Here is a 25,913-nt window from a genome sequence, read left to right on the forward strand (position 1 = left end):
AAATGATGTTTATTGATTAAATCAGAGTAATGAAAGCGATTTTGATGAAAGCTTGTATCCTGCTGTTAACTACCTCTAATTGATCCTGCCTCCAGAGAGCAGCTTGCTTTGGTTCATCACAAGAAATGAAATGCTTGCTTTCTGTGTTTTGATTAAAGGGAAGCTGTTCTTGCTTCTGAAGACATCAAAGATTAATCTTTTTCATCTAGCTTTTGTATAATTTAGTTGCAGAGAACCGGACTTGGCTTGCTGTTCCAATGCAAACATATTAGTTGCTTTTGACCAGTTTCTTCCAAGGATTACTTCTGTTTCTGCTTTCATAAATAATCTGAAACAGAAACTGCCTGTTCTGTAATAGCTCTTCATGAATTGAACTTCGGACCTGAAGTCCTACAACTCGACCTTTATAGCGTGAAGTGTGTGACTGACGCTACATGTCCTCTGACGTGTGTGATTACGCAAGGTTTGCCTTCAGCATGAGTATTGATGTACATTCATGGTGCTCTGACTGATGTACAAAGCTCTGATATGCCATGCAAGTCTAACTGCATTTACTCCCTTTTATTTTCACTTAACACACATCACTGAGGTGCACTCGACCTTTGGGACGTTTGTTCCTCGGTAGAGATGCAGCACATCTGATTAGTTGCGTTATTGCAGACTTTTATGGTCGTAGTTTAATTCACACTTCCTCAAATTTGGTTCTTGTTTCCAACCTGTGCTTTACTCTTTCCTTACTGTACTGTTCCAGCTGAATAGAGTGAATCCTGCTCATGTGAGCAGATCCGCTCTGAATGTGCAGTCAGCAGGTTCAGGCTCTGAATGCAGCTCTATGGCAACCCTCAACAGGAAGACAGACAATCAGAGAAGACAAAAGAAAAGTCCCATCAATCAAACGCTCCTCTGCTCTCCTAGAGGAGCTCTAATGTCTGTTCTGTTTGCTAATGCACATACTTCATGCACCTAAACCTGAAAACATGCACCATAGTCTTCTATTGAGACATGTATTTGGATCAGAAAGCATAAAGACTCATGTTGGCAAGTTGCCAACACCCCAGTCACTGGACTAAAGGCCTTTAGAAACCATTTAAAGGGGTCATATGATGCTTTTTTAAAGATCATTATTCTGTGTATTTGGTGTAACAGAATATGTTTACATGCTTTAATGTTAAAAAACACATTAATTTTTAAATACTGTACGTTATTTGTAGAGTCTTAAAGGAACACATTAGACATTAGCCAGACATGGAGATCGGCTGAATGGATTCAAAAACGGTAAAACTCAACTGTTTAACTCTAGGGGAGTTGTAAAATGAGCCTATTTTCAAAAAAAGTGGAGTGTTCCTTTAACTTTGATAACACTCCAAAGAGAAAGGAAAACTTGAAATCGCATCATATGACCCCTTTAAAACACCTTATGAAATACTGAGAAATTTGCCAGTCCAGTTGTAAGATTGTGTTCATGAGTTTTTCTCCAAAAAACTATGTAAAAATGCAGTGAAACCAATGCGATATGGTTTAATTTCCACCCTAAACTTGATATGAATTTGAGAAACGTGCTCAATTCATATCTGGATAAATCTGAATACAGGACATTATGTAATCTATAATGTTTACTGTTTAGTTAATAATTCGTTATTGCTGTTGCTCATATTTCTTACACCCAAAACAGAAAAAAACATATCATAGACATGCATTGAAATGTGGAAGGATCAGAATGTCATCAAGACTTGAGTTTGCTTTTTGACTTGGCAACACCCTACTTACCTCGCCAAACACCCTGGAAACCCCTTTAAACTTTGAAAAATTGTCAGTCCAATTGTAGTGGTACCATCATAGTGGTAGAGAGTCTTTAGTCAGAAAGCACCATTCACATTTCCTTGAGGAAAGAAAATAAAATCTAGTTTAAGCCAATGTAATTCTTGTTTTGGTAGCAGTATAGTGTCATTTCTACCAAATACTTGATATGAGCTGCTGAGAAAAATGCTTGGTTGATATCTGAATATCCGGAGATTATGTAATCCATAAGGTTTCTTGCTTAAGTGTCCAATCGTATGTTTTGTGTGTATTCAGGAAGGAGCGTCCGGTCTCTCTTGGAATTTTTTCATTGCCGGGAAGTGATGTGATGACCCCCGATCTGCACAGGGAGGCTGTGGAGACTCCAGGAACGGACACATGGAGATATAACAATCTCAGCCACCCGCACTCCAACACCAGCCTTAAGGTGAGAAACGCACCGGTCTGCAGATTTACTTCTATTACATCCCTAGTTTGGGAGCGTATGGTAAAAAAAAATTAACCTAATTTTTAAAGATATAAAAAGCCTTAAACTATTCCTCGAGAGTAGGGCTGGGTTGACAGTTGATGTCTCGATTAACCAATATTGATTCTTAAATCCCAAGATCAATCTTTTAGTCTATGCTGTTTTCTGTTGATGCATGAATGAACTGTAACAAAATACTATTTACAGAACACATGCCATCCAAAAATCACCATAAACTTTGTGCTTTGTTACTTTTGATATGAAAGTCTCCACTTTCATAATGATATTGAGTTATATTGTTTCAAATCACAAAACCGGTTTGTGTTGCCTGACTTTTGATGACTGTCTTCAGCACAGTTTGCAGGGCTGGCTGCTATAATAATAATAATAATAATAATACTTTTTTTTGTCTCTTAAAAATGCATGTTTGACAGTAGCTTGAGTTAGGATGCAGATGTAAATTTATGTTTATTATAAAAAACATCCTCATTTTTATATGGTGAAATTTAATTATTACTGAGTTTTTAAAAAAAAATTATTAACCATTGGCCTTCCACAGGAGCATACATTTAGAGCATGACAACCACAGTTAAAACCACATGTACCAATGCACTTCAATACCATGGTAAAAACGTAACCATATAGTTTCAAGGTATTTGTATCTAAATCTACATTTAGTATAAATGCACGAACGCTACAACTAAATCACAAAAAATACTGTAATTATATTCCATTACTTTGAATACATTGAATACATGTCTACATTAATAATATAATAAAATTCCATATGAATATCCCACATTTCTTACACAATACCACGGTGTAGTTGGTGTTACTACAGTAAATCCATGGTAAATGAGGATGATTTGTAGACTGAAAAGCCTTCTGATTGTATTGTTGCACACATTGTTTCTTCTGTTTGTCTGCGGTTTCATCTGAATTTAAACATTTGTGTTCTTCGCTGAATTAAAGCGCTTCACATTGGATCTAACAGCGCTGTTTAGTTCTCACGTGACTGAGTCTTATCAGTGAATGGATATCAAATCAAATTAAATCAAGAGCTCTTGAATTGAAATGTGTGCCAATTCCCAGCCCGACTAGTTAATCATCATGTTGTGTCATCATCAGTGCTATTCTGTTGACAACGGCACTCAGAGCTGGCTATTATTTGCTTCCCAGAAAGTCGACATGGGTTTGGGGGAATAAAAGCGATGACGACACCGTTAGTTTGTATCGAGAGAGTTTCCCCCTCTGAATGGATCTGCGCAGAACATGTGTTAAAGAAGCCTGAGCGGCACTGCCAGCGGGAAGGAAGCTCAATCTGAGGGCCTGCTGTGCCCTGCATGCTTAAACAGAGCCCTAACAGGGCCAAGAGCCAGACAAACAGGCCAGGGCTGATCCTGGGTCAGTTCTCAGCATTACAAAACATCCTCTTTTTCCTGCTCTGGAACCTTCCATCTCCCATAGAGATACATGCACTAGGCCCCTTCATACATATTCATGTTAATGAAGTAAATGTTTTCCGTCAACCTCTTCTTGTCGTGTTTATGTATGACCCATACTTTGTTCACAACCCTCTCAAGACAAACAAGCCACCCAACTCGTCGTGCTCCCTAACTGGGTCATTCCCACCAGGAAGATTTTGAGCAGCAAATGTAGAAGTTATAAGCCATTGGGAAAACCCATCTTGACCGACCATTAGACTGATCTGAATCCTTTCTTCTCCCCTGATTCACATTGATTTTGTCAGCAACGATGGCAATGTCAATCTCTCACGTCCTAGAATAGACTGACCTTGAAGCCTGTTTCAGTGTTGAGCCTGATGCAGGAGTTTTTGAAGGATGATGGTCATATTTCAGCTCTCAGAAGCAGAAGAGTGCTTACACTGCTGGAGTCTGATAGTGTGTGATGAGCATTTCTGCCCTCAGAAATACTTGTTTACTTCTGTACCACCTCATTTTATTCTCCCCAATAATGATTTTAATTATTTTCTACTTTATATGCACTTCTTTACAGTTCCATATATCATTATTTTTCATATATTGCTTCTATATTTGACCCTTAATTCTTGTTTGTATGCAAAAATATTCTTGATTGTGCTTTTTCTATTACGAATTGACCTACTTACTCTTCTATTTTCATCTTGAAAGATATGAGAACATAATTTTTGTTTTTCTTTTTCTTGAAGTGACATACGGCCAAGTATGGTGACCCATACTCAGAATTTGTGCTCTGCATTTATCCCATCCAAAGTGCACACACACACAGCAGTGAACACACACCCGGAGCAGTGGGCAGCCAATGCTGCGGCGCCCGGGGAGCAGTTGGGGGTTCGGTGCCTTGCTCCTCAGTCGTGGTATTGAGGGTGGAGAGAGCGCTGTACATTCACTCCCACCACCTACAATCCCTGCCAGCCCGAGACTCGAACCCGCAACCTTTGGATTACGAGTCTGACTCTCTAACCATTAGGCCACGACTTCCTGCTGTGCCCTCAGATTGAGCAGATTGAGAAATTAATAAATTATGGGAGTTAATTCTTAATTAATGGCCAAACAATATCTTGTTTTTCCCCCTGCATGTCATGTGTGTTGAGCTCTGTGATCTTTTATGTGGAGTATTTGGTGTCACCATTAACTGAAATAATCAGGATTTGTTAATGTTCTAATTGACTGATGATTAACTAAGTATTGTTGCTTTCAGTCAAACTTATTATTTCAGTTAATAAGACTTATTACCAAACAATCAATGCTGTTTACGCACACTGAATTTAAAATTTTATTTTAAAATATATTCTATATGGTAATCTTCATATAGTGTGCAAACAGCATTTTGTTTTGTTATAATGAACATTAACCACTCTTTTCAATTCATTTGCAAGAAAGTGCAGAGCAGTAGGTGCTACACCCAGACAGAAACAGCCCATCGTTTGGTAGCTTATCGGTTTATGAATAATATTATATTTTCAGCTTTATCCATTTTACTTCATCATGACTCATTGATGCATTCAGTCTAACATTCATACAGTCTGATGCCAAAAAGGTGTGAAAGCTAAAGCCTTTTTTTAATGCATCGTCTTTTGAAAGTCACAGTAGGTGTACATCAAGCACTGTTATTTCAAAAGATCAATGAATATTTGATTTCTCATTATAAGACCCCATCAAGGCCACTGGTGCGTCATCTGAGTTACAGAAGCACAAAGACTCCATCAGACTCCCACTGTGGACTGATACAGACTGGCCTTTGTGCGCTCCGTGACTCTGCATTTCTATCCATATCATCCCCCAGAGTCTCAGCGCTGCTGCTTCTGAGAGAGATGAGAAACTAGGCCATGACTTGCTATCAGCCTCTCCTCAGGTTAAACAGCTCTGAACTGCCACATTGAGAAAAGTGGGCACATGCTGCCATGGAAACCCGAGTATGGGAGCATCTTGCAGCCAGGGTTGTGTGTGTGCACTAGTGCTTTTGTTGGCTTGTGCGCATATGTCAGGGGGAAGAAAGAGCGTTTTGAAGTTTGTGCTTTCCAAACAGGTGTAACACCTATGATTGGTTCCTGCCGCTCCCTGTGGATTAGTTGTACTTCCATAACTGATTGATTTTAATGAGAGCTTTGGTTCTTTTTATAGAGCCCAGTCACCAGGTGTGGTGCTGTTTGAAAAGTCACATTAATAAAACATCTCATTATCTGAAGAGCTGGATGGCAGCGGCCTCAGAGCTTGAAAACTGGCCTCACAGTTTGCCGCTGTACTATCTTTCCTCTGTGGACAAACAAAACAAGAAATGTCAACATTCACATTTTCACTCATGTATCTTCTGATATTCTTTGTCAATAGAGAAAGACATTCAGAGAGCATGTGAGTGTTCACGCTCATTGAAAAAATATACATACAAGTCACCGCAGTATTTACACCACAAACTTTTATTAACCTTTTCACACAAATTATGATTAAAGTGACAGATTATTGATTTATAAAGAATTATTTTCGCATAGTTCCTTGCACAATACTATGCTATGAGCTCAACTTTTGTAGTGCATGATTTGTAAACTAATACATTTTGATATTTATATCTCCTAACCCAATTCATATGTTTGTCTTTTCTGACCCAGTAAACTTGCTCAGTAACGCACCTGGTACAACACTGCACTTGTGAAGTGAAGAGCTCAGGACGAGTCCATTAAAACACGAGATAAAATGACATGGTTGATTCAGCGAATGTGTTTTTATCTCACATTTGCTTTTGTAATCACATTATCGGGTTAGCTTTAGGGTCAGGTTAGGGTTCAAAATGTGATACAGCATTAACCTTTTAGTGCTTTTCATTTCCGAACTGACGTGATGTGCACAACCAACATAATTTTTTTTTTTTTTTTTTTTGCCAGATTCACATTCATCTGTTTTGGATAAAACAAAATGTATTTTTATCGCCACTCACTGGACGTGTCACTTTGAAAGGGTATCTTTGCTGAGTATCTGGTTTGACTCGGAAATGCATCACATTATGGAGGTTAAAATGGGTACCCATTATTTCATGTTGATTTTAAAGCTTTAGTTCAATCTGGCTCCACTAAAAAAAGTCCACCATAAAATACACAAAGAAAGTTTCCTATAAACTGTCTGTCGTGCATTTTGATTGACCATGGGATTGTGGGCAGGTACATGGCTCCTGATGCTTTTTAGGGAAGGACTGGCCTGATTTTCTTTTTATATAATGCTAATGCAGTTCCCATCAGCCACCTGGCTGAGTTCATGATGAACAGAAACAAGGGGCAGTGTCGCCCTACCTACGTGTTGCTTACTGTACGTTTCTCTCTGGGCAGCTGGAGGCGAATGAATCTCTCAGGAGAGGGGATGGTAAGAGTTCACAGGAGAATTTGGAAACCCAGTGGAGCGACTCCAGTAAGGTAGTCCCGTCTGCTAGTTCTGCCATAACCTCCATGGCAGCCGCAGTGCAGCGTAGTGTGTAGTGTGCTCTGTTTGGCTCGTCTCCACACCCCTTACTGTTTTTGCATCGATAGTGAAAAGTCCATTCATAGTCCACAAACTGCTGTCTGCAACCACATACTGACATTTAAACAACATATAGGTTAACTCATGGGAGTGAGCACCAAATAAATAGCTTATGAATGTAGTCTATATCCCTGGTGATGTTTGAGTTAAACTGTAGTTTTGGTTGCAGTCAGCATCTGTGTGGTTGATGTTACTGCTTGCAATTTTCAATGTGGTCAAAATAATATTCCCGGTTATTTTCAACTTCTAAATTCTCAAAATACCAACAGTGTAAACTGTCTTCATGGTGCTTTTGTATCCTTTATGAAGCTTGAAATATCTTTATTTAAAGCTTCAGTCTCTATTTATTGTATTGTAAAAAAAAGGCCAGTAAATGAATAATAACCTGGAATATTTATTTGTGTATATATTGTTTATAATGCCATTAAATCATGTGTGTTTTGTGTCAGTGTTTGTTTTTTCCACTCAAATTCTGTACTTTCTGTCATGATTTATATTGATAAAAGTTCAATTGAATTTCAAAATGGAGACTAAAAAAAATCATATTTTGTTTGCTGCTTTTTCTCTTTGATCATCAGTTTTTGTTTTTTTTTATGTTTTTGAAAGAACTCTCTTCTGCTCACCAAGGCTGCATTTATTTGATCAAAAATACAGTAAAAACAGTGAACTATTATTACAGCTTAAAATGTTATTACAGTTTAGCTGTTTTCTGTCAATATATTGTAAAATTTTATTTATTGCTGTGATCAAATCTGTATTTTCAGCATCATTACTCGAGTCTTCAGTGTCACATGATCTTCAGAAATCATTCTAATATACTGATTTACTGCTCAAGAAACATTTCTGATTATTATCAATGTTAAAAACTATTGTGCTGTTGAATATTTTTGTGGAAACGGTCACACATTTTATTTTTCAGGATTCACAAATGAACAAAGTTTAAAAGCACAGCATTAATTTGAAATAGAAATTATACATGTACATGTATAACAACATAATGCATATCTTTACTGACAATGACCTGAACAATTTAATGCATCCTTGATGAATAAAACTTGATTTCTTAAAAAAATAAAAAATTCTTAGCCCAATCTTCTTATATGAATGTGAAGATTGCGTATCTCTGCTATATAGTATGATCAGGGTTCATTTAATTACATAAAGCCAATTATCAAATCTTTCTAAATGAATCTGCATGCAGCATATCGGTCCTCATCACAGGACGAGAGCATGGTGTGCAGAGCATGAGGTGATGATATTGTATTAGTCTTCATGATTAATGTGGACCGTACCCAGTCTCATTTAGCACATATGTGCGGTCGGTCGATGACTATTTATTCATAAATACTTGATATGACTCGGTGCTTATCGCTTATGCTGCTGGTAATGCTTCATGGGTTTATTTTCAGGATGAACTTTCTGATGCCGGTGGGGGAGAGTCCAAATCCGGCACGCCCATGTCTGCAGCGACGTCAGATGTAGCGATGGCGTCGGTGGACACGCCGCGGACAAAGGAGGCCGAGGGTTTGAACAGGAACCTGGACTCCAGCAGCGCTAAACCAGACAGCAGTAAGAACCTCGGCGTACAGGGCGCTGTGGCATCAGAGACGCCATCTTCAGGTGACTCCTAATGTCACAGGCACAGTAGACCATCCAAATGCAATTTGTTTCCCTCCTGTTAATGCTGTGCTTTCACTGCTTGTTTCACTGCTTTGCTCTGGGTTTCCATTGGTTTTTAAGCCTTGAAATTTAGTTTAATCAAATTTAAGGCAATAAAAAGCAAAATACTCTGAGATGCATATGATTTCTTCATCATCATTAGTGCCACAAACATTGTAGTGCCATTATGTGGGTGCAAAACTGGGAAAGATTTGATTTTTATTTGGTATTACCACCATGTGTCTATTTTACTGTTTATTCTCCATAAATGGTACTGTGGCTCACTTTAATTGATGTCAGCTCCCCTTTGGAAACAAACTGCATTTATTTGATGTACATTTGTTTAAACTACAATCACAATGTCTGCACCAAAGCCTCTAGCGTGAAAGTGAAATAATGTATTATATAGATGGATTTTAACATGTTAGACCATTTGAAACGCACCTAACGCATACGTTTTTGTGCTCAGCAGCTGATCAAAGTGAGAATGCGGAGCGATCTGAGGTCCAGGCGATCATTGAGTCCACACCAGAGCTGGACATGGATTTGAGTGGATGCAAAGGCTCCAGGTGCGTCATCCACACTGATTCAGTCATTCACTCACAGTGCTTTCCTTATCCCACCGACCCAGCAGCTTATATTTTCTGCTCTCAGAAGACCTTCAATCCATACGCACTTTTAGCAACCATCTGGACATTGTTAGGCGAAGCGGCTTTCTCTGTCTTATGTCTGTTCTTCATCTTGGTTTGTTTCTAGCACTCCCACTAAAGGCATCGAGAACATGGCCTTTGACCGTAACACTGACTCTCTCTTTGAGGAGCTCTCGTCAGCAGGAACCGATCTCATAGGAGACGTGGATGAAGGCGCTGATCTGCTGGGTAAGTTCTCAGTCAACCAGAGCTCAGATGAGCGTGCTTTCTGCCTTAAACTGAAGGAACAGTTCAACCAACAAATCAACATTTACTCCTAAAACCTGTGTGAATTTCTTTTTTTCCTAAATGATAGATTTTTGAAGAATATCCTGGCCACTCATCAATACAATGGAAGTGAATGAGATCTGAGGCTTTCTTGCTTGATAAAAGTGATATAAATAACTTGTGCACTAGATTCCAAGTCCTCTGAAGCCATACAGTAGCTTTGGATGAAGAATAGACCGAGTTGTTTAGTTATTTAAATCGTTTCCTTGCATCTTCACAAGACTGACATATGATTTATGAATCTAACTGATCCGGATCTTCTTGATTAAAATAGTTCTTCCATTTCACAGAGCCGGTCTGAATGATTCGTATAAGAATCAAACTCATCCACTTCTCAAGATCCGTGGAGGGGAAAACTATCAGTGAACAGCGATTTAGATGATCATATGACTTCAGAAATAATGTTATGGTGCTTTCGTTGTCTGACATTTGAAAGCACATGATTCAAAACAGGTTATTATAGTTAACAAAAAATAAAAAATAAATAAATACTTGAAATAAACGAAATGAAAATGATCAAACAAGTTACATTTTTATATTTTACGTTTGTTTAACTTGATATTTTAAAGCAAACTATATAAGCATATTTAAAAAAGAAAAACAATTAAAATGACAAACTATAAAAATTGCTGAAACTTAAAAAAAAAAAAAAATTAAGTGAAAGCAACTTTAATAAAAGTTTTTCAAAATATTGATCAACTAAATAGGCATATAAAAATGCCAAAAACCAATTTAAATGAAATATTAGAAAGCTAGTTTAAAATATTAATAAAAACTATACAAGTATATTTTAAAAAACTAATAAAAATGACACACAAAAACCTACAATTTTAATTAAAATTAAATAGAAAAAATTTAATGAAAAAATGAACAAAAACTGTAATAGTAATCAAAGTGTCTACTTTTGAGTTCTATAGAAGTCCAAGTTGCATGTTTTGTGTGTGACTGTTGTTGTATCTTTTTCCTTTCCAGTTACTTATATTCATCTTATTTAAACCCATCATTCCTCACTGACATTCACAGCCCATCTAATCATGTTGTTTTTCCTCCATGTTTGTGGCGCTTCATTTGTGGCTTTTCTTTCCCCCAGACGAGTTCTCTGGTGTGTATGCTTACACTCCTCTTTATTTTGTCCTCTCATTTTCATACATTGTATCCTCACCAGGTGCGACACGACAGGTTTCTAGCAACAAGTAATTTGTCTGTCCACACTAAAGCAAAAATGTTGACAAAAAAAAAAGCAAGACAACAATAGAAACTAAGCCACCAAAAAAAACAAAAAACTGCTTGTTGCAGCTGTTTAAGACAAATTCATTGTTGCTTTTTTTTTGTATTGCATCTGGTTAAGATACAGTGTTGGAACAGTTTTTATTTTGTAGATCCTTAGTAATTTAGTGTCACTCTTATTTATTTAGATCATTGACTGACCCTTTCCTTGTTTTTTGGTTTGCATGCCAATTTTAGACCTTAATTTCTTTGGTAAGCATGATTTCTTGATCATTTCTATTCTCCAGAAAAGTGCTCTCGGTCTCATAAATGGTCAAATCAGCATTCGTGGGGTTTTCAGAGACCTGTGCTTGATTATTTTGTGTCAAATGTAATCTGCTTTGTATTGCTGTCATGTAGGTATGGGTCGTGAAGTCGAACACCTGATCCATGAGAACTCGCAGCTACTGGAGACAAAGTAAGTCATACTATGGCATTAGTTTGTAGCCTATGTCATCTGGAAAGCGCTTTGCATTTAGTCCAGTTTTACTCCACATGCAATGCTTCTACTGCCATCTGCTGTTTTAAAGGAGTTACAGCAATGTAATAAATTATTAAAAATACACAGATATATAAAATGCTTTTGTTTCTGAAAGCTGCATTGCTGTGTTTGCTGCAGGAACGCTCTGAATGTGGTGAAGAACGATCTGATCGCCCGTGTGGATGAGCTGGTGTGTGAGAAAGACGTTATTCAGGGGGAGCTGGAGGTCCTGAGACAGTCCAAAGACAAACTGAAGGAGAAGAACCGAGAGCTGGAGGAGGAGCTCAAAAAGTTTGTCATTAGACTCAGAGACATATATCAGCAATCCAGACAAAGAGATGGTGTTTTGTTTTTTTAAATGAAGCTTGTGTGTTTTTGTCCAAACAGAGTCCGAGCTGAGCTGGAGGAAGCCAAAGTGAAGACGAAAGAGGACGATGATGTAAGCCAGAGTTTTGGATGCAGTGTGGATAAGGATTGCAGAGCATTAGACTCCTCACTCTTCCATTAGATTTCAGTTCAGGAAGTCAAGATGTTATGCCAAAACCATTCTTGATGATTTTTAAATTAGTGTTGTCACGATACTAAAATTTCTAACTTCAATACTTTTGAATATATCTGTATTCAGTACCATTTTAGATACCACAGTGACAAATTGGCACAAGATTAAAGGCAAAACATTTCAACAGTATAAGATCTGAGATTTGGATATAATACAAACAACAGCAGCAGCAACAACATCAACAATAATAATAATAATAATAATAATACACTGCAAAAATGGCTTATCTTACTTAGTATTTTTGTCTTGTTTCTAGTCAAATTAAATCAAGATGCTTTTACTAGATAAGCAAAATGACTTAAGATATTTAGTCTTGTTTCCAGGGGGAAAAAACTAAATTAAGTGCATTTAAAACAAGTTAAATGATCTGCCAGAGGGGTAAGTAAAATACTTTTTCAATTGTTTGTTGATTTAAGAATCAAGATACTTTTACTAAGCCGTTTTTTGCAGTGTAATAATTCTAAAACAGAAATATATTACTGTTGTAATACTACTGCACTGTAAAATAAAAAAAATTTCATATGTAATTATTTGAATCAAAACTAGTAAATTTGCAGTACTTATTATTTAATTTCTCCACTTGCAAGGATTAAACACTCAAACTTTAATATTTTCTTGTCAATTAAAACTGCTGTCTGAGATTTAATAATAATAAGACAAAAGAATATTATTTTAATACAATGCATTGTAAAATAAAAATATTTTTTATATAATAATTATTTAAATAATTTGAGTAATTGTTACTGTATTGTACAAAATTACAATATGCATGACTTAATTTCTTCTCTTGCAAGAGTTAAACCCTGATAAGTATTTTCTTATCAACTGAACCTCTGCTGTCTGAGATTGAGAAAATGTTTCGAAGACAGAAATATATTACTATTGTAATGCAACTGCACTATAAAATAAATATTTCACAAGTATATTAATTATTTTACTTTGCATTACAAATCAGTGAAATGCTGCGTAAAATTGGGGGAAATTATGCAAATGTGACACATAAATGCATCATATGTGCACATTGTGTCCCAAATACAGTTAAACTCACAGCACATGCAGAGATGTATAAACCAGTATTTTACACAATACTATTTCAAAGGATCAGTTTTAATGTACTGAACAATACGAGGCTGTATTTCCAGCAGAGCGACGTGCCGACAGCCCAGCGGAAGCGCTTCACGCGGGTGGAGATGGCCCGGGTCCTGATGGAGAGAAACCAGTATAAAGAGAGACTGATGGAGCTGCAGGAGGCCGTCAGGTGGACAGAGATGATACGGTCAGTCACTGTAATCTCACACATGCTCAAACTGTCACAGCTCTGCCCTGCATCGACTGAAGTGTGTGTTTTGTTCAATGCAGAGCATCTAGAGAGAATCCGGCCTTGACTGAGAAGAAAAAGTCCAGTATCTGGCAGTTGTAAGCAGCCCTTTTTCGTTCTCCTCAAAGCTTGTGTTCTATTAGTTTGTGCGGTTTGGCGTTCAAACTTTGTTTTCCCCCTCTCATTTTATGTCCCTCTTTTATTTGTTTTCCTTCTAGGATGTAGGTAAATCTTAGAAATCCTAGTAAATCTTGCACTTGGTTTGATCCTTGAATCCAAAAATGTGTTCTTGGCCATGGGAATGGTGTTTCTTTAAAGCTTTAACAGCGATAGAACAAAAGCATAACAGGAATTTACAGCCAGACCGTTACATTACATTAAACTTTACTAATGCTCAAGCATTCATTAATCTTGTTTTTAAAGGATTTGGCACGTCGGTGTCAGTAAGCAGCCTGCGGGGGGCTTGTTTTTGTTGGTTTGAAATGCCATTCCCAGGTCATGCTGGTCTAGCTGGGGTTTTGCATTTGGGGGCATTTAAGGTTTTGCATCTATTTTCAACCCATTCATTCTCCTCTTGTGTGCTCCTGTGTTTTCTGTAACCCCGTTCATGTTGTCCTGTGTGTTTGCAGAAGGTGTGTTGGCTCAGGGGACAGAGATTTTTGTTTAGATCTTTGAATATTTGAATATTCATGTTTGTGGAAGGATTTGCATGGTGTGGTTTAATGAAGTGCAATGAGTTTCAGGTCACATTTGGCTAACAGCTCCTTCTAAAAGCCTTTAGGATTAAGATTATTTAATTGCATAAAAACAGACCAAAATATTATATCATAGTTTTTACTTATTTATTTGAATTTCTTTATTTTTATTCCTGGAAATTCATATTTTCTGAAACGACTGTACACTGCTATTCAAAAGTTTGGGGTTTAAATTGAAAAAAAAGTTTTTTGAAAGTCTCTTCTGCTCACCAAGGCTGCATTTATTTGATCAAAAATACAGTAAAAACTGTAAAAATTTGAAATATTATTACAATTTTAAATAACTGTTTTCTATGTGAACATTTGTTAAAATATAATTTATTTCTGTGATCAAAGCTGAATTTTTTGATGAATAGAAAGTTCAAAATCACTTGTAACATTATAAATGTCTTTACTGTCACTTTTGATCAATTTAATGCATCACTGATGAATAAAAACATCCCAAACGTTTGAACAGCAGTGTATTGAATGGTGTAATACAGAAAAGAAGTGCCTCAGAGAAGGTTTATGTGCAGTGTTCAGCATGTGCTGTCTCCATGTTTTGGTCATGGTTAGATATCTGGGCCAGTGGTTTGTCGCAGCACTGTGTGAAGGGCTTGGCACATGTTTGGGACGTGACCCTACAACCCCATAACGGTTAACCTTTGACTTCTAACTCCTGCTGCGCATGTGTCCGTATATGAGTCTCTGTGTCTGTCTCTCTCGCTACGTCCCTCAGTTTCAGCAGGCTCTTCAGCTCTTCATCCAGCACCACAGCGAAAAAACCAGACGCGCCGGTTAACATGAAGTACAACGCTCCCACCTCACACGTCGTCCCTTCGGTGAAGAAGAGGAGCAGCACCCTCTCTCAGCTGCCTGGTGACAAATCCAAAGCCTTTGACTTCCTCAATGAGGAGTGAGTGACCTCCTGTCTGACCTCTCATTCAGATGGCCTTACACTACATTATACATTTATTCAGATTTCTGTATTTTCTAACCTGAAGTATGACCTACATGAGTTACAGAAAACACTGCTGTAGCATTTTATCCTGGGACCAGACTTTTCTTTTACATGCAAGCAGCTTTTGAATCCAGTGTTTTTAGTGTCAGTTTGATTCAAAGTAGATTTTCCACACAAACACTGTCTGTGCAACAGTGTACAGATTACAGATTTTGTAATAAGAGTCATTTATAAATCTATCCTCGACAAAAGAAAAACTTAGCTGTTGTTGTTGTAATCTTCATTATCAAATAGTCTTATTGAATGGAGGTAAAACAGGTTTTCTTTCTTTTTTGTCCTTGAGCTGATCAAATTTCTGTCATCTGTTAACTTTGTGTGTGTTTGTCCATGTCCCGTAGGGCTGAGGTAGAAAGCGTAGTGTCGCGTAGAGAGCAGAAGAGAGCTCAGTACAGGCAGGTGAAGGCTCACGTGCAGAAAGAGGACAGCCGGATGCAGGCGTACGGATGGAGTTTACCTCCAAAATACAAGGTAACGTCTCTGACGCTGTGTAACAGAAACATGTGCCATGCATATTAGGAGAAAGCAAAGATCACAATGAAAAGTTGCTTTTTAATATATTACAAAAAGTTAGGTTTTTTTTTATATCTAAAAAAGTATTTTATTTATCGTTATGCTGTTTTCAAAGGTTGCAAATGGTGGACAAGGAGATAGTAAAATAAAAAACCTGCCAGTGCCCGTCTACCTCCGACCGTTAGATGAGAAAGATGCTTCCATGAAGGTGAGACTGTTCTCTGATTGAGTCCTGAGCTCAGTCGGTGTTGTAGTTTGACGGTTTGTCGTTGTGTGTTTGTGTGTGTGTAGCTGTGGTGCGCTGCTGGAGTCAATCTCTCAGGTGGAAAGACACGAGATGGGGGCTCCATCGTAGGAGCGAGTGTGTTTTATAAAGACGTGTCTGGAGCAGAGAGTGGCTTCATAATCCCCAGGAAGAAGAGAGGATCACCGAGCAGCCTGGAGCGACTGGAGCAGGAACTCAAGGTCAGGAGCCCCAAAAATCGCGTACAAAATTTGTGTCATGATGGAAATGCATGCAAAACCATTGTTTTGTTTTTTTCATGCACTAGCCAATTTTGAGATTTTGCTTCCATAACACGTCTTCCTTCAGACTAGTAGAAAAATACACATTTAAGTGTTTATTTTATTGCACTTCAGTTTTTTTTCCCACTTTAGCATCACTTACATACACCAAACTTTACAGTTTTATTCCTGTCTATATTTTTTTGCATATACATATGCATATCTGAAGGGTTTTACAGAGGGGTTTGTTCATATATCGTTTACTTGACTCATTTTATCCCCAAAAACATGGTTCTGTTTCTGTCTGCTGACAGTATTTTCTGATTTATGGAGTGATAAAAAGAGAAATTCAAAATTCCATCTGGAAAAACCTATAATTCTAACGTCAACAAAATCAAACAAGAATTTTGAATGTATCCGGTGTTCAGATTTCTGTTCTGGAAATGTATATCAAATATGCAAATAAACAAAAATAATGGGTATTTATATTTTTCCAGTGTTCATATTTCTGTTCTGGAAATGTATATGCAAATATAAAAAAAAATCCCTTGTGTAAAAAAAATTGTCAACGGAATAAAACAAGAATTTTGAATTTATCCAGTGTTTACATTTCTTTTCTGGAAATATACATTGGGAAAATAGTCATGTTGCGCTTCATTTGCATATTTCAACAACATTTCAGAAAACTTGTAATACAAAACAGCTGTCTTTAATGTACTGCCATTTAATCAGATGGGGAAGTATGATGATGTGTGTTCTTTAACATGTGTACTCTGTTCACCTGTGGTGTATTGCCGTAAAGTCTTTAATGTTGTGTTATTGTGTGTGTGATCAGGAGCAGGAGAAGGAACTGCGGCATCAGGGTGAGCTCTCCAGCCTGGTGTGGATCTGCACCACTACACACGCCACCTCTAAAGTCATGGTCATCGACGCCAACCAGCCCGGAAACATCCTGGAGAGCTTCTTCATCTGCAACTCTCACGTGCTGTGCATCGCCAGCGTACCTGGTCAGACAGTGCACTGAGACCTTATTTATAACCTCCACAAGTGTTCTTGATTTGAACTGGTTCTCTGTGTGTGTTCGTCAGGTGCTTGTGAGACGGACTATCCCGCGGGAGAGGAGCTGAGCGCAGACGGTGAGGCTTCTAAAGTCAGTTGTGTGGCAGCAAACAGCTCTGCGGGTTTTGACGGAGGTCTAGATGGCATCACTGTCGTGGGCTGCTCTGCAGAAGGAGCTGTGGCGATCCCTCAAACCATCTGCACCAACTCCATAGAGTCCTCAGACACTGGTAACACAGCCTCTGTCACAATAACATAATAGCAAAAATATCATTAATGCATGTTTTATTTACTCCATTTTTCTCCATAGAAACTTTCACTTTAATATAACGAAACACTGTTCTATGGTAATAACGAAAGTATTGGAAAAATAAGCCAGTTACACAAAAAAACAGAGCTTCACAAAAATGAACTGACAAATAATTCCTTATCGCATACAAAAGACGTGACAAACTGAATGTATGCAGAACAGTGCAAAATGTTAATAAATATTCAGTCTCTAAAACAACTTGGCTTTTTAACCTGCATTGCAAGTCAATTCGGATTCAGTCGATAAATGTATTTATGTTCTCATTGTTTTTCTTGCTTGAATATCCCATTTCACTTGTAATTAGATCAGAATTAATGAGTTTATGTAAACTGAGTTGCAAACTGTATTTCATGTTGACTTGAAGACCCTTGTTTTACCTTATTATTCCTTGTATTACCTTAAGTTTGAAGCTTAAAAGATGATTAATATTTAGAAAATATCATTGATCTGAGTGTACTGATACACCAGATGAGAACACACAACTTAAACTCAATTGAGCTAAATAATGACACTGTTATCTTCTGTAGAGCCACTTTATGAATTTGTTTCATAATTTATGAACTTGGCAGCATTGATGCTATTAAACTGAATTGATATAAAAAATGACACAAGCTGCTTTACAGCTGAAATTGAAGTTGTTTCAAAACTGATGAATTTTACATTAATACTGTTATTTTCCTGTTTAACTCTTTCCCCGCCAATGTTTTTTTTTTTTTTTTAAGCTTTTTTCTTTATCTTTTTTCGCCGTGTTTTGATTCAGACGTTCAATGCTCTTTCAGAAGCGTAATAGCACCTCCTACCATACACCATTGAAAACACAGAAAGCTGGAAAATTCCATCAGCGGAGAGGAAAGAGTTTATGTAAAGCTGCATTGAAACGTTCTGTATTGTATAAAGCACTATAGAGATGAATGTGACGTTACGTCTGTCTGCAGATGAGGTTTTGGGGCAGCGGCAGCAGGACGGGGTAACGGCAGCAGAAGAAGCTCTGGAGGCCACAGAGAGCAACAGCAACACACCTGCAGACGAGAGTCAGCCTGGGATCTACACCGAACACGTGTTCACCGACCCGCTCGGCGTGCAGAACAGCAGAGACACGCCGTCCAGCTACACACAGAGGTACCTCGTGTCTCTCAGTCTGTGTTATTACAGTGTTGCTGTATTCAGGTGTACTGAGATGTAATGTTTTGGCTCTGTAGGGAGTGTGATCTGGTGAAGGACGGCGTCAGCTCGATGCCCGAGGAGCAGGATCTCATGAGAGAGGAAGCCAGCAAGATGAGCAGTGTTCTGCCTACAATGTGGCTCGGGGCTCAGAACGGCTGGTGAGTGTCCGGCAAACCCGCCCTATGTGTTTCCACCAATCACCTGCAAGTGTGGAAAATAAATGGGGGCTGCACGATTAATCGAAATAAAACCAAAATTACAATTAGTGAACAAAGACTGCCATTTAAATATATGTGCTGCATGTGTCAGACTGAAGCTCAGCACTTGTCAGCAGCGTTTGCAGTGTTTTTAGCATCTCAGAGAAGCTCAGTTCATAGTAACTGCTGCTCCACGTGAACTCTGTCTGTCACTTTAATGTTCATTTGGGAAACATGTCAACCATATTCAGCCAACTTGTAATGAGAAACGCTTATCAGCAAAAGAGAAGGTTTAAGGGCTGTCTGTGGTTTTGATAGTTTAACATTTGAAAATGGAAAGCAGATGACTGATATATTAAATATATTGAATATTCCCACCCAGAATCATTCAGTTCTAATTACAAACAGTCTTGGAACACCAATTTCCTGTTGATTTCCAGGTTGTGTTTTTCTGGAAAAAAGTAATGGAAATGAATAACATCATCGTAGGCCAAAAAGAAAAAATCAGGTTAATTTCCCCAATTTTTTTTTTTTTTTTTTTTTATCCTTTATTATATCTTAAAAGTCATATTTTTTTTCTTGTTGTTGTTTTTTTAAACATTTTCCTCATTTTAATTCCATTTAATCAGTTGGATGTCTCCTAACTAAGTAAAACTTGCTCTCAAGCTGTAGTGCTGTAGGTTAAAGCAGTTAATTTGCTTCACAAATTGTTCTGAATGATTCATTAGCGATTCGAACAAAATCAAAATTATTTGTAAAATCCTTTTTCAGTAATCACAAACAATAGGAAAGGTCATGGAAAGCATCGATTAAGAATGGAGATGTATTGAGTGTACTCTGTTGCAGTGTATACGTGCACTCATCTGTGGCGCAGTGGAGGAAGTGTCTTCACTCCATCAAGCTAAAGGATTCCGTCCTGGGCATTGTGTAAGGAAACTCTCATCATCTGGATACATTTACATAAATAAACTAAAGCGCTTCCTTCAGCGGCAGCTGCTCATTACTCATTCTTTTCTTCTGTGAAGTCACGTGAAAGGACGTGTTCTGGTAGCTTTGGCTGATGGCACGCTTGCAATCTTCCACAGAGGTGTTGGTAAGACTTATTTCTAAAAACTAATGTAGTACCTTAAAGATGTTAATTACATTCACCCATACTACATATATAATGCACACCAGACCAGACCACAATAAATGCTCTTTTAATGACGGATATTTGTTACAGATGGCCAGTGGGATTTGACCAACTACCACCTGTTAGATCTGGGTCGTCCGCATCACTCCATCCGCTGTATGACTGTAGTGCATGACAAGGTCTGGTGTGGATACAGGAACAAGATCTTTGTGGTGCAACCCAAAGCCATGAAGATCGAGGTACAGTGTGACTTTTCTGTGACATTTTGAGGTAGCACACATGCATCTAACATCTCTCTCAGATACACTACTCTTCAAAAGTGTGTTTTATATATATATATTTATAATTAATCATTTTATTCAGCAAGAATGCATTAAATTGATCAAAATTGGCAGAAAATACATTTATAATGTTACAAAACATGTATATTTCAGTTAAATGCTGCTCTTTTGAACTTTCTATTCATCAGAGAATCCTGAAAAATAAAATGAATGACAGTTTCCAGAAAAATATGAAGCAGCACAACTGTTTTCAACACTGATAATAAACAGAAATGTTTCAAATCAGCATATTATTATGATTTCTGAAGATCATGTGACACTGAAGACTGGAGTAATGATGCTGAAAATACAGCTGCAGATTACAGACATAAATTACATTTGAACAGATATTCACATAGAAAAGTTATTTTTAAATTGTTAAATTCAGAATATTTACTATATTTTTAATCAAATAAATGCAGACTTGATTAGCAGAAGAAACGTCTTTCAAAATCATTAAAAAATCATTTTTAATTTAATAAAAAAATAAAAATAAAACAAGTATCTAATAATTTTGTTTTCTATATGGACTCAATCTACAAATGACTTCAATTCGTATTGAAAGTTAAAGAAAAGAAAAATATTTTCAACGTTGGTCCATGTTTAGCATTATTGAAACATGTTTTTTTGTTTTTGTCAAATTATTACTATATATTACTATAAACATATATTTTCATTAAATGACATGCTGCTTCTCTTTTAAAATCAGACTCCTGCTCATGAATCCTCCTTGCATGTAATGAAATCAGTGTAACTCAATACCTTATTGGTTTACTGTGCCGTTCCTCATGTACAGAAATCGTTCGATGCTCATCCTCGTAAGGAGAGTCAGGTGAGGCAGCTGGCGTGGGATGGCGACGGTATCTGGGTGTCCATTCGTCTGGACTCGACCCTCAGGCTCTTCCACGCACACACATACCAGCACCTGCAGGATGTTGACATTGAGCCGTACGTAAGCAAGATGCTGGGTGAGTGCTGCGTTATCAAAGCATTCGAGAGTCGTGCAGTGCCGTTCAGATTGACTGATGCTGTGTGTGTCACAGGCACCGGTAAGCTGGGCTTCTCATTCGTGAGGATCACCGCTCTGATGGTCTCCTGCAATCGCCTGTGGGTAGGAACCGGAAACGGCGTCATCATCTCCATCCCTCTGTCAGAGAGTGCGTCAGCCGTGTGCTTCCAGTCATGACATCGATGGTAATGTAATACTATGTCATGAGAGTAATGTCATCTTTTATTCCCACAACAGAAAGTAAAGATGCAGCAGCAGCGGGCTCGAATCGTCCAGGCGGTGCGATCCGTGTCTACGGTGATGAGAGCGGGGATAAAGTCACGACAGGCACGTTTGTGCCCTTCTGCTCCATGGCTCACGCTCAGCTGTGCTTCCACGGACACAGAGACGCCGTCAAGTTCTTCACCGCAGTCCCAGGTACAACGGGTTCAAGCTTGTAGAGAACTATGAAATATGTTAAAATTTTTCTCATTCTGTTTTATTTTTTCCCAGGTTTATTTTCTTTAGGTGTTTTTTTATATTCTTTATATATATAACTTTTTAAAAATTTGTTTTATACAAAAAATGTGGGGTCAACAAACATGTAGTACAAGTAGCCTAGTATAATGGAGAGGAATAATTAGAAAACTAGACGGTGTCCGTTTGTACTAGGATTCTATTTAAATGGTTAAATTAAATCTTATTAATTTGTCTGATTAATTGAAATGATGAAAAATGCAATTTTAGGGCCCTGTTAATTTTTTATTTTTTTTCTCCCCCTTTTTATTTTTTTTGGAAGGGGAGGGCTGTTTTTCTGTATTATTATTATTATTATTATTATTATTATTGTCTTTTGTTTATTCTGTTTAAACGGTTAAATGAAATTTTTATTAATCGAAAAGAATGTCTACTTAATTGTTCATAAAACTTTAACAATTAAATCATTTATTAATTTGATTTAGTGCGTGGCAACAAATAAATACAAAAATAAGTAAAAACAAATAAATGAATACAAATACAGATACAATACTGTATCTTTTATTTTATACAAACAAAAATACAGTTAAAAATGAAAGTAATAAATAGAGAAAAGTCATACAGAAATAAATTTGGGACTGAATGTAATTAAAAATGAATTTTATTACTCATTTATTCCTTTATTTTCCTATTATTACATGTATGTATGTTTGTTTGTATTAATATTTTAATCGTTTATTTTTACAGGTTTGGTCCTCCATATTTTCTGCATACATTTTTTCTGAATCAGTTAAATTCATAAAACTTAAGCAATTTAACAATTTGTTTTTCTATGAAATCTTTTTTGTTTTCAAATATTCAGTTTTTCCGAAACAGTAATCAAATGGTGTAAAACAATTAAATTAATCATTAAAATGTAATCAAATGAAAATGTACCTATTTTTATTTTTTTGGCAAACTAAAGTGCTACATAACAGAAGTTTATTGTTAAAATTAAGAACCACTTCAGCTGCAGCTTCTGTGCCAAAGATGGATTTTGTTAATAACAGACCTATAGGCCTGGTTTCACAGACAGGGTTTAGACTAAGCAAGGATTAGGCCATAGTTCAATTACGACATTTAAGTAATTTTTATAAACATGCTTAGAAATAAACATTAGTGGGGTGCATCTTGAGACAAAACAAAGGGTGTTTTAAGATCTGTCAGTGCAAGTTTATTTCAGTTGAAACCGCTCTAGGCTTAAGCCTTGTCTGTGAAACCAGGGATAGTGTCTTACTCTAATTGAATGTATTGATCAAATGTAAGAGTCTGACATAAAAGATGACGCATACATTTAATAAGCTTAGAAAAAATGGAGACTGAAATGATCCAGAAAGTTTACATTTGTTACTAAAACAATGTAGTTGTTGATTCTGAAAATGTGTTTTTTTTTTTTTTTGATTCAAAACTTAGAATCGTGACCTCCAACAATACTCATTCCCAATAAACACCCATGATGTTTTTCTGTTTTGCAGGGCAGGTGATTCCATCTGCGGGGTCAGGGGTCGAGGCAGCCGCTGACAAATCCACCGACTCGCCCTCGCCCGAGCTGGTGAGGTCAGTGCTGGTCGTGAGCGGAGGAGAGGGTTACATCGACTTCAGGATGGGTGAGTCAGACGCTTCCCGGTGCTGCGGTCCCATTTGAAACACCCCATCACTCACACACTCCTCTCTTCCTATCACAGGAGATGAAGGAGGAGACACAGAGAACATCGACGAACCCACCCTGAACCTGCAGCCCTTCCTGGCCAAAGCTGAGCGCAGTCACCTCATCGTGTGGCAGGTCATGACCGGCGAGGAGTGACGTCACTCCTAGGACCTCTTTTTCACTCCCTTCTGCTTTAAGACATTTCCAGCACTGGCTTATAGAATTTCTATCATGCAAATCACGATTATCGACGAAGAATGAAGTATTCATACTGTTTGTGCTTTCGCTAAGTTTTCCGAAGACCTTCGTGCATCGTCTTTGGCAATAAAACGGTTCCTTCACGCAGATAGGATGGCAAATAATGGGCGATTCAGTCCGTTTTTTGGGGGGCGAGAGCACAACGGGCCGATGCACAATGCACTACATCGTGCCCAGAAGAGCTTTTGTGTTTGTTTTCGCTGATAAAGTGCTTTCTCAATCCTTGAATCATCCAGATACTGTAAGCGCAAATGCAATATTTTCATATGAATGTCGCACTGTTACCAAAGGATCGAGAAAATGATTTAATAGCCTCATTGATGAACTCTAGACAAACCGTTTTATCACTTCCCCGTCACGCAGGTCCTCATCATGTTTTGCTCGTCCGCCGTCTTTTTTAACACTAGAGCGGTTTTCGTAGAAAGTAGCGCGTAGATAAAGGTGCAGAGACAAACGCTTATTTTTATGACACTTTTGTACACGTCTTTTTGACTGTAACGTGTGATGGCAGGCGTCCTGCTGATGCTGCACTGCTGTTGTGCTTGCGTTCGTGCTGAGCTGCTTGGTTTGCAGGAGAGCAGAAACAACTTCCTATCGCAAACTAGCCATTGCAGTATTTATTTCTATGAACGAGCCTTTGCAGTTCAGAATGTAACTTTGTACATTGAATATAAATATATACGAAATACAGATATGTATATGAAATGCTTGAGTTATTTTGATAATGTAAATCAGGTTGATTGATTGATTGTGGGCGGATCAATCTTAATAACGGACTACAGAAATGTACTTTCACAGAGCTATGCACTATTTTTAAAGAACAGCGGGGGGGTGTTTGTGTGTGTTGTGTTTAGATGAGAGTGTTACGCCAGCATTTTGTGGACAGGAAGAGTGCGCTGTCCCATAATCCTCCAGGTTTGGGCACTTCCTGTCTGTAAGAATGGAGCGGACATCAGCATCACCCAGTATCCTCTGTTAGACTGTCGTCCTTTCAATATGTTCATCTCCTCCAAGCTCATCTTAGCCTTTTATTAATCTATTAAACTGACATTTTTGGGGAACTTGGTGTGTTTTTATTTATGATTATTATTATTACTACATTCAATATACAAGATTATTTAGTAAAAAAAAAAAAATTTTTGTTCATTGAATCTGACGGTTCATAACACACTGTATAACACCCAAAAATGTATTTGGGTGCTTTAAAATGTTAGTAGTAATTCCTGTACATTTCTACATTTGTACTTTTGCATTTTTTTGCTCCCAAAATGAAGCCAAAGCAGTTTTGAATCGGTTTATCGAATGATTCAAATGGTTCATTCATCAAGTGTAACAATGTAACCTTCAAAAGATCAATGTGTTTAATGACAGTCTGTCTGGAACATAGACAAACGGAGTGATGCAAACAATCAAGAGATTTGTTCCAAATAATAAAACAACAGATATGGTTTAAAAAACGTCCTGGTTGTGAAACGTTGGTGGATCGTATTGATGGTGAATATGAATCTCTGCATGTTTGGTTCCTCTGCTGGACACTTTTAAGGACATCTTTGACTTTATCCACCTTATTTTAAACATTTAGCCATTTGTAACGTCAGTGTGTGAGACTTTCATTCGCTTCCAGTTATTTTTAGCAGTACAAAATAGCTCCTTACACTGCTTGATATTGCAAACTGCTAATTCTTGTTATTTTAATGCATTATTGTAGTCATAAACACTGGTTTGTAGCGCAAATAGTTTTACCATTTACTGCACTTTTTTATTCTTCTAGTTCTTTCCCTACAGCAGCTAATGAAGCAGAAGTCTCGCAGATTCACAGAAAACGGCTTACTTCTGTGGTGAAATGAGGTGAGTGCATGCACTTAATCACCAAAGTCAAAGGGATTTAAAGTCATTGCATATGGCTCAGAAAACTGACATAATTATGAAGGTGTTCTTGTTACAGTGTAATTATACATTCAAGTATTGAGTAATATTAATTAACTACATGTATATGGTTAGGGTTAGGGTTAGTTGCATGTAA

The 25,913-nt window shown here is 37.5% G+C and overlaps 1 protein-coding gene across 8 annotated transcripts in view; it reads left to right on the top strand.

The window, feature by feature from the left end:
- Positions 1–25,341, top strand: part of LOC306852414 (C-Jun-amino-terminal kinase-interacting protein 4-like) — a 44,831-nt gene extending 19,490 nt beyond the window's left edge. For 2 of the 8 annotated variants that reach the window (XM_079389196.1, XM_079389202.1), the window contains 26 exons: positions 2,074–2,224; positions 7,080–7,163; positions 8,679–8,889; positions 9,401–9,497; positions 9,685–9,806; positions 11,532–11,589; positions 11,791–11,943; positions 12,040–12,091; positions 13,354–13,487; positions 13,571–13,627; positions 15,003–15,179; positions 15,623–15,752; positions 15,910–16,002; positions 16,086–16,259; positions 17,134–17,305; positions 17,387–17,587; positions 18,603–18,786; positions 18,867–18,989; positions 19,875–19,955; positions 20,054–20,121; positions 20,251–20,399; positions 21,277–21,448; positions 21,524–21,637; positions 21,727–21,906; positions 23,460–23,591; positions 23,670–25,341. In XM_079389196.1, the coding sequence (XP_079245322.1) occupies positions 2,074–2,224; positions 7,080–7,163; positions 8,679–8,889; positions 9,401–9,497; positions 9,685–9,806; positions 11,532–11,589; positions 11,791–11,943; positions 12,040–12,091; positions 13,354–13,487; positions 13,571–13,627; positions 15,003–15,179; positions 15,623–15,752; positions 15,910–16,002; positions 16,086–16,259; positions 17,134–17,305; positions 17,387–17,587; positions 18,603–18,786; positions 18,867–18,989; positions 19,875–19,955; positions 20,054–20,121; positions 20,251–20,399; positions 21,277–21,448; positions 21,524–21,637; positions 21,727–21,906; positions 23,460–23,591; positions 23,670–23,788 (3,388 nt within the window). In that variant the 3' untranslated portion in view covers positions 23,789–25,341. Of the gene's footprint in view, positions 1–2,073; positions 2,225–7,079; positions 7,164–8,340; positions 8,519–8,678; positions 8,890–9,400; positions 9,498–9,684; positions 9,807–11,531; positions 11,590–11,790; positions 11,944–12,039; positions 12,092–13,353; positions 13,488–13,570; positions 13,628–15,002; positions 15,180–15,622; positions 15,753–15,909; positions 16,003–16,085; positions 16,260–17,133; positions 17,306–17,386; positions 17,588–18,602; positions 18,787–18,866; positions 18,990–19,874; positions 19,956–20,053; positions 20,122–20,250; positions 20,400–21,276; positions 21,449–21,523; positions 21,638–21,726; positions 21,907–23,459; positions 23,592–23,669 lie in introns of those variants that run through there. The other 6 variants (XM_079389197.1, XM_079389198.1, XM_079389199.1 and 3 more) reach the window with 6 other exon arrangements.
- The last annotated feature ends 572 nt before the right edge of the window (positions 25,342–25,913 follow it).

This window comes from Barbus barbus, assembly GCF_936440315.1.
Source record: "Barbus barbus genome assembly, chromosome: 32".
Taxonomy (NCBI): Eukaryota; Metazoa; Chordata; class Actinopteri; order Cypriniformes; family Cyprinidae; genus Barbus; species Barbus barbus.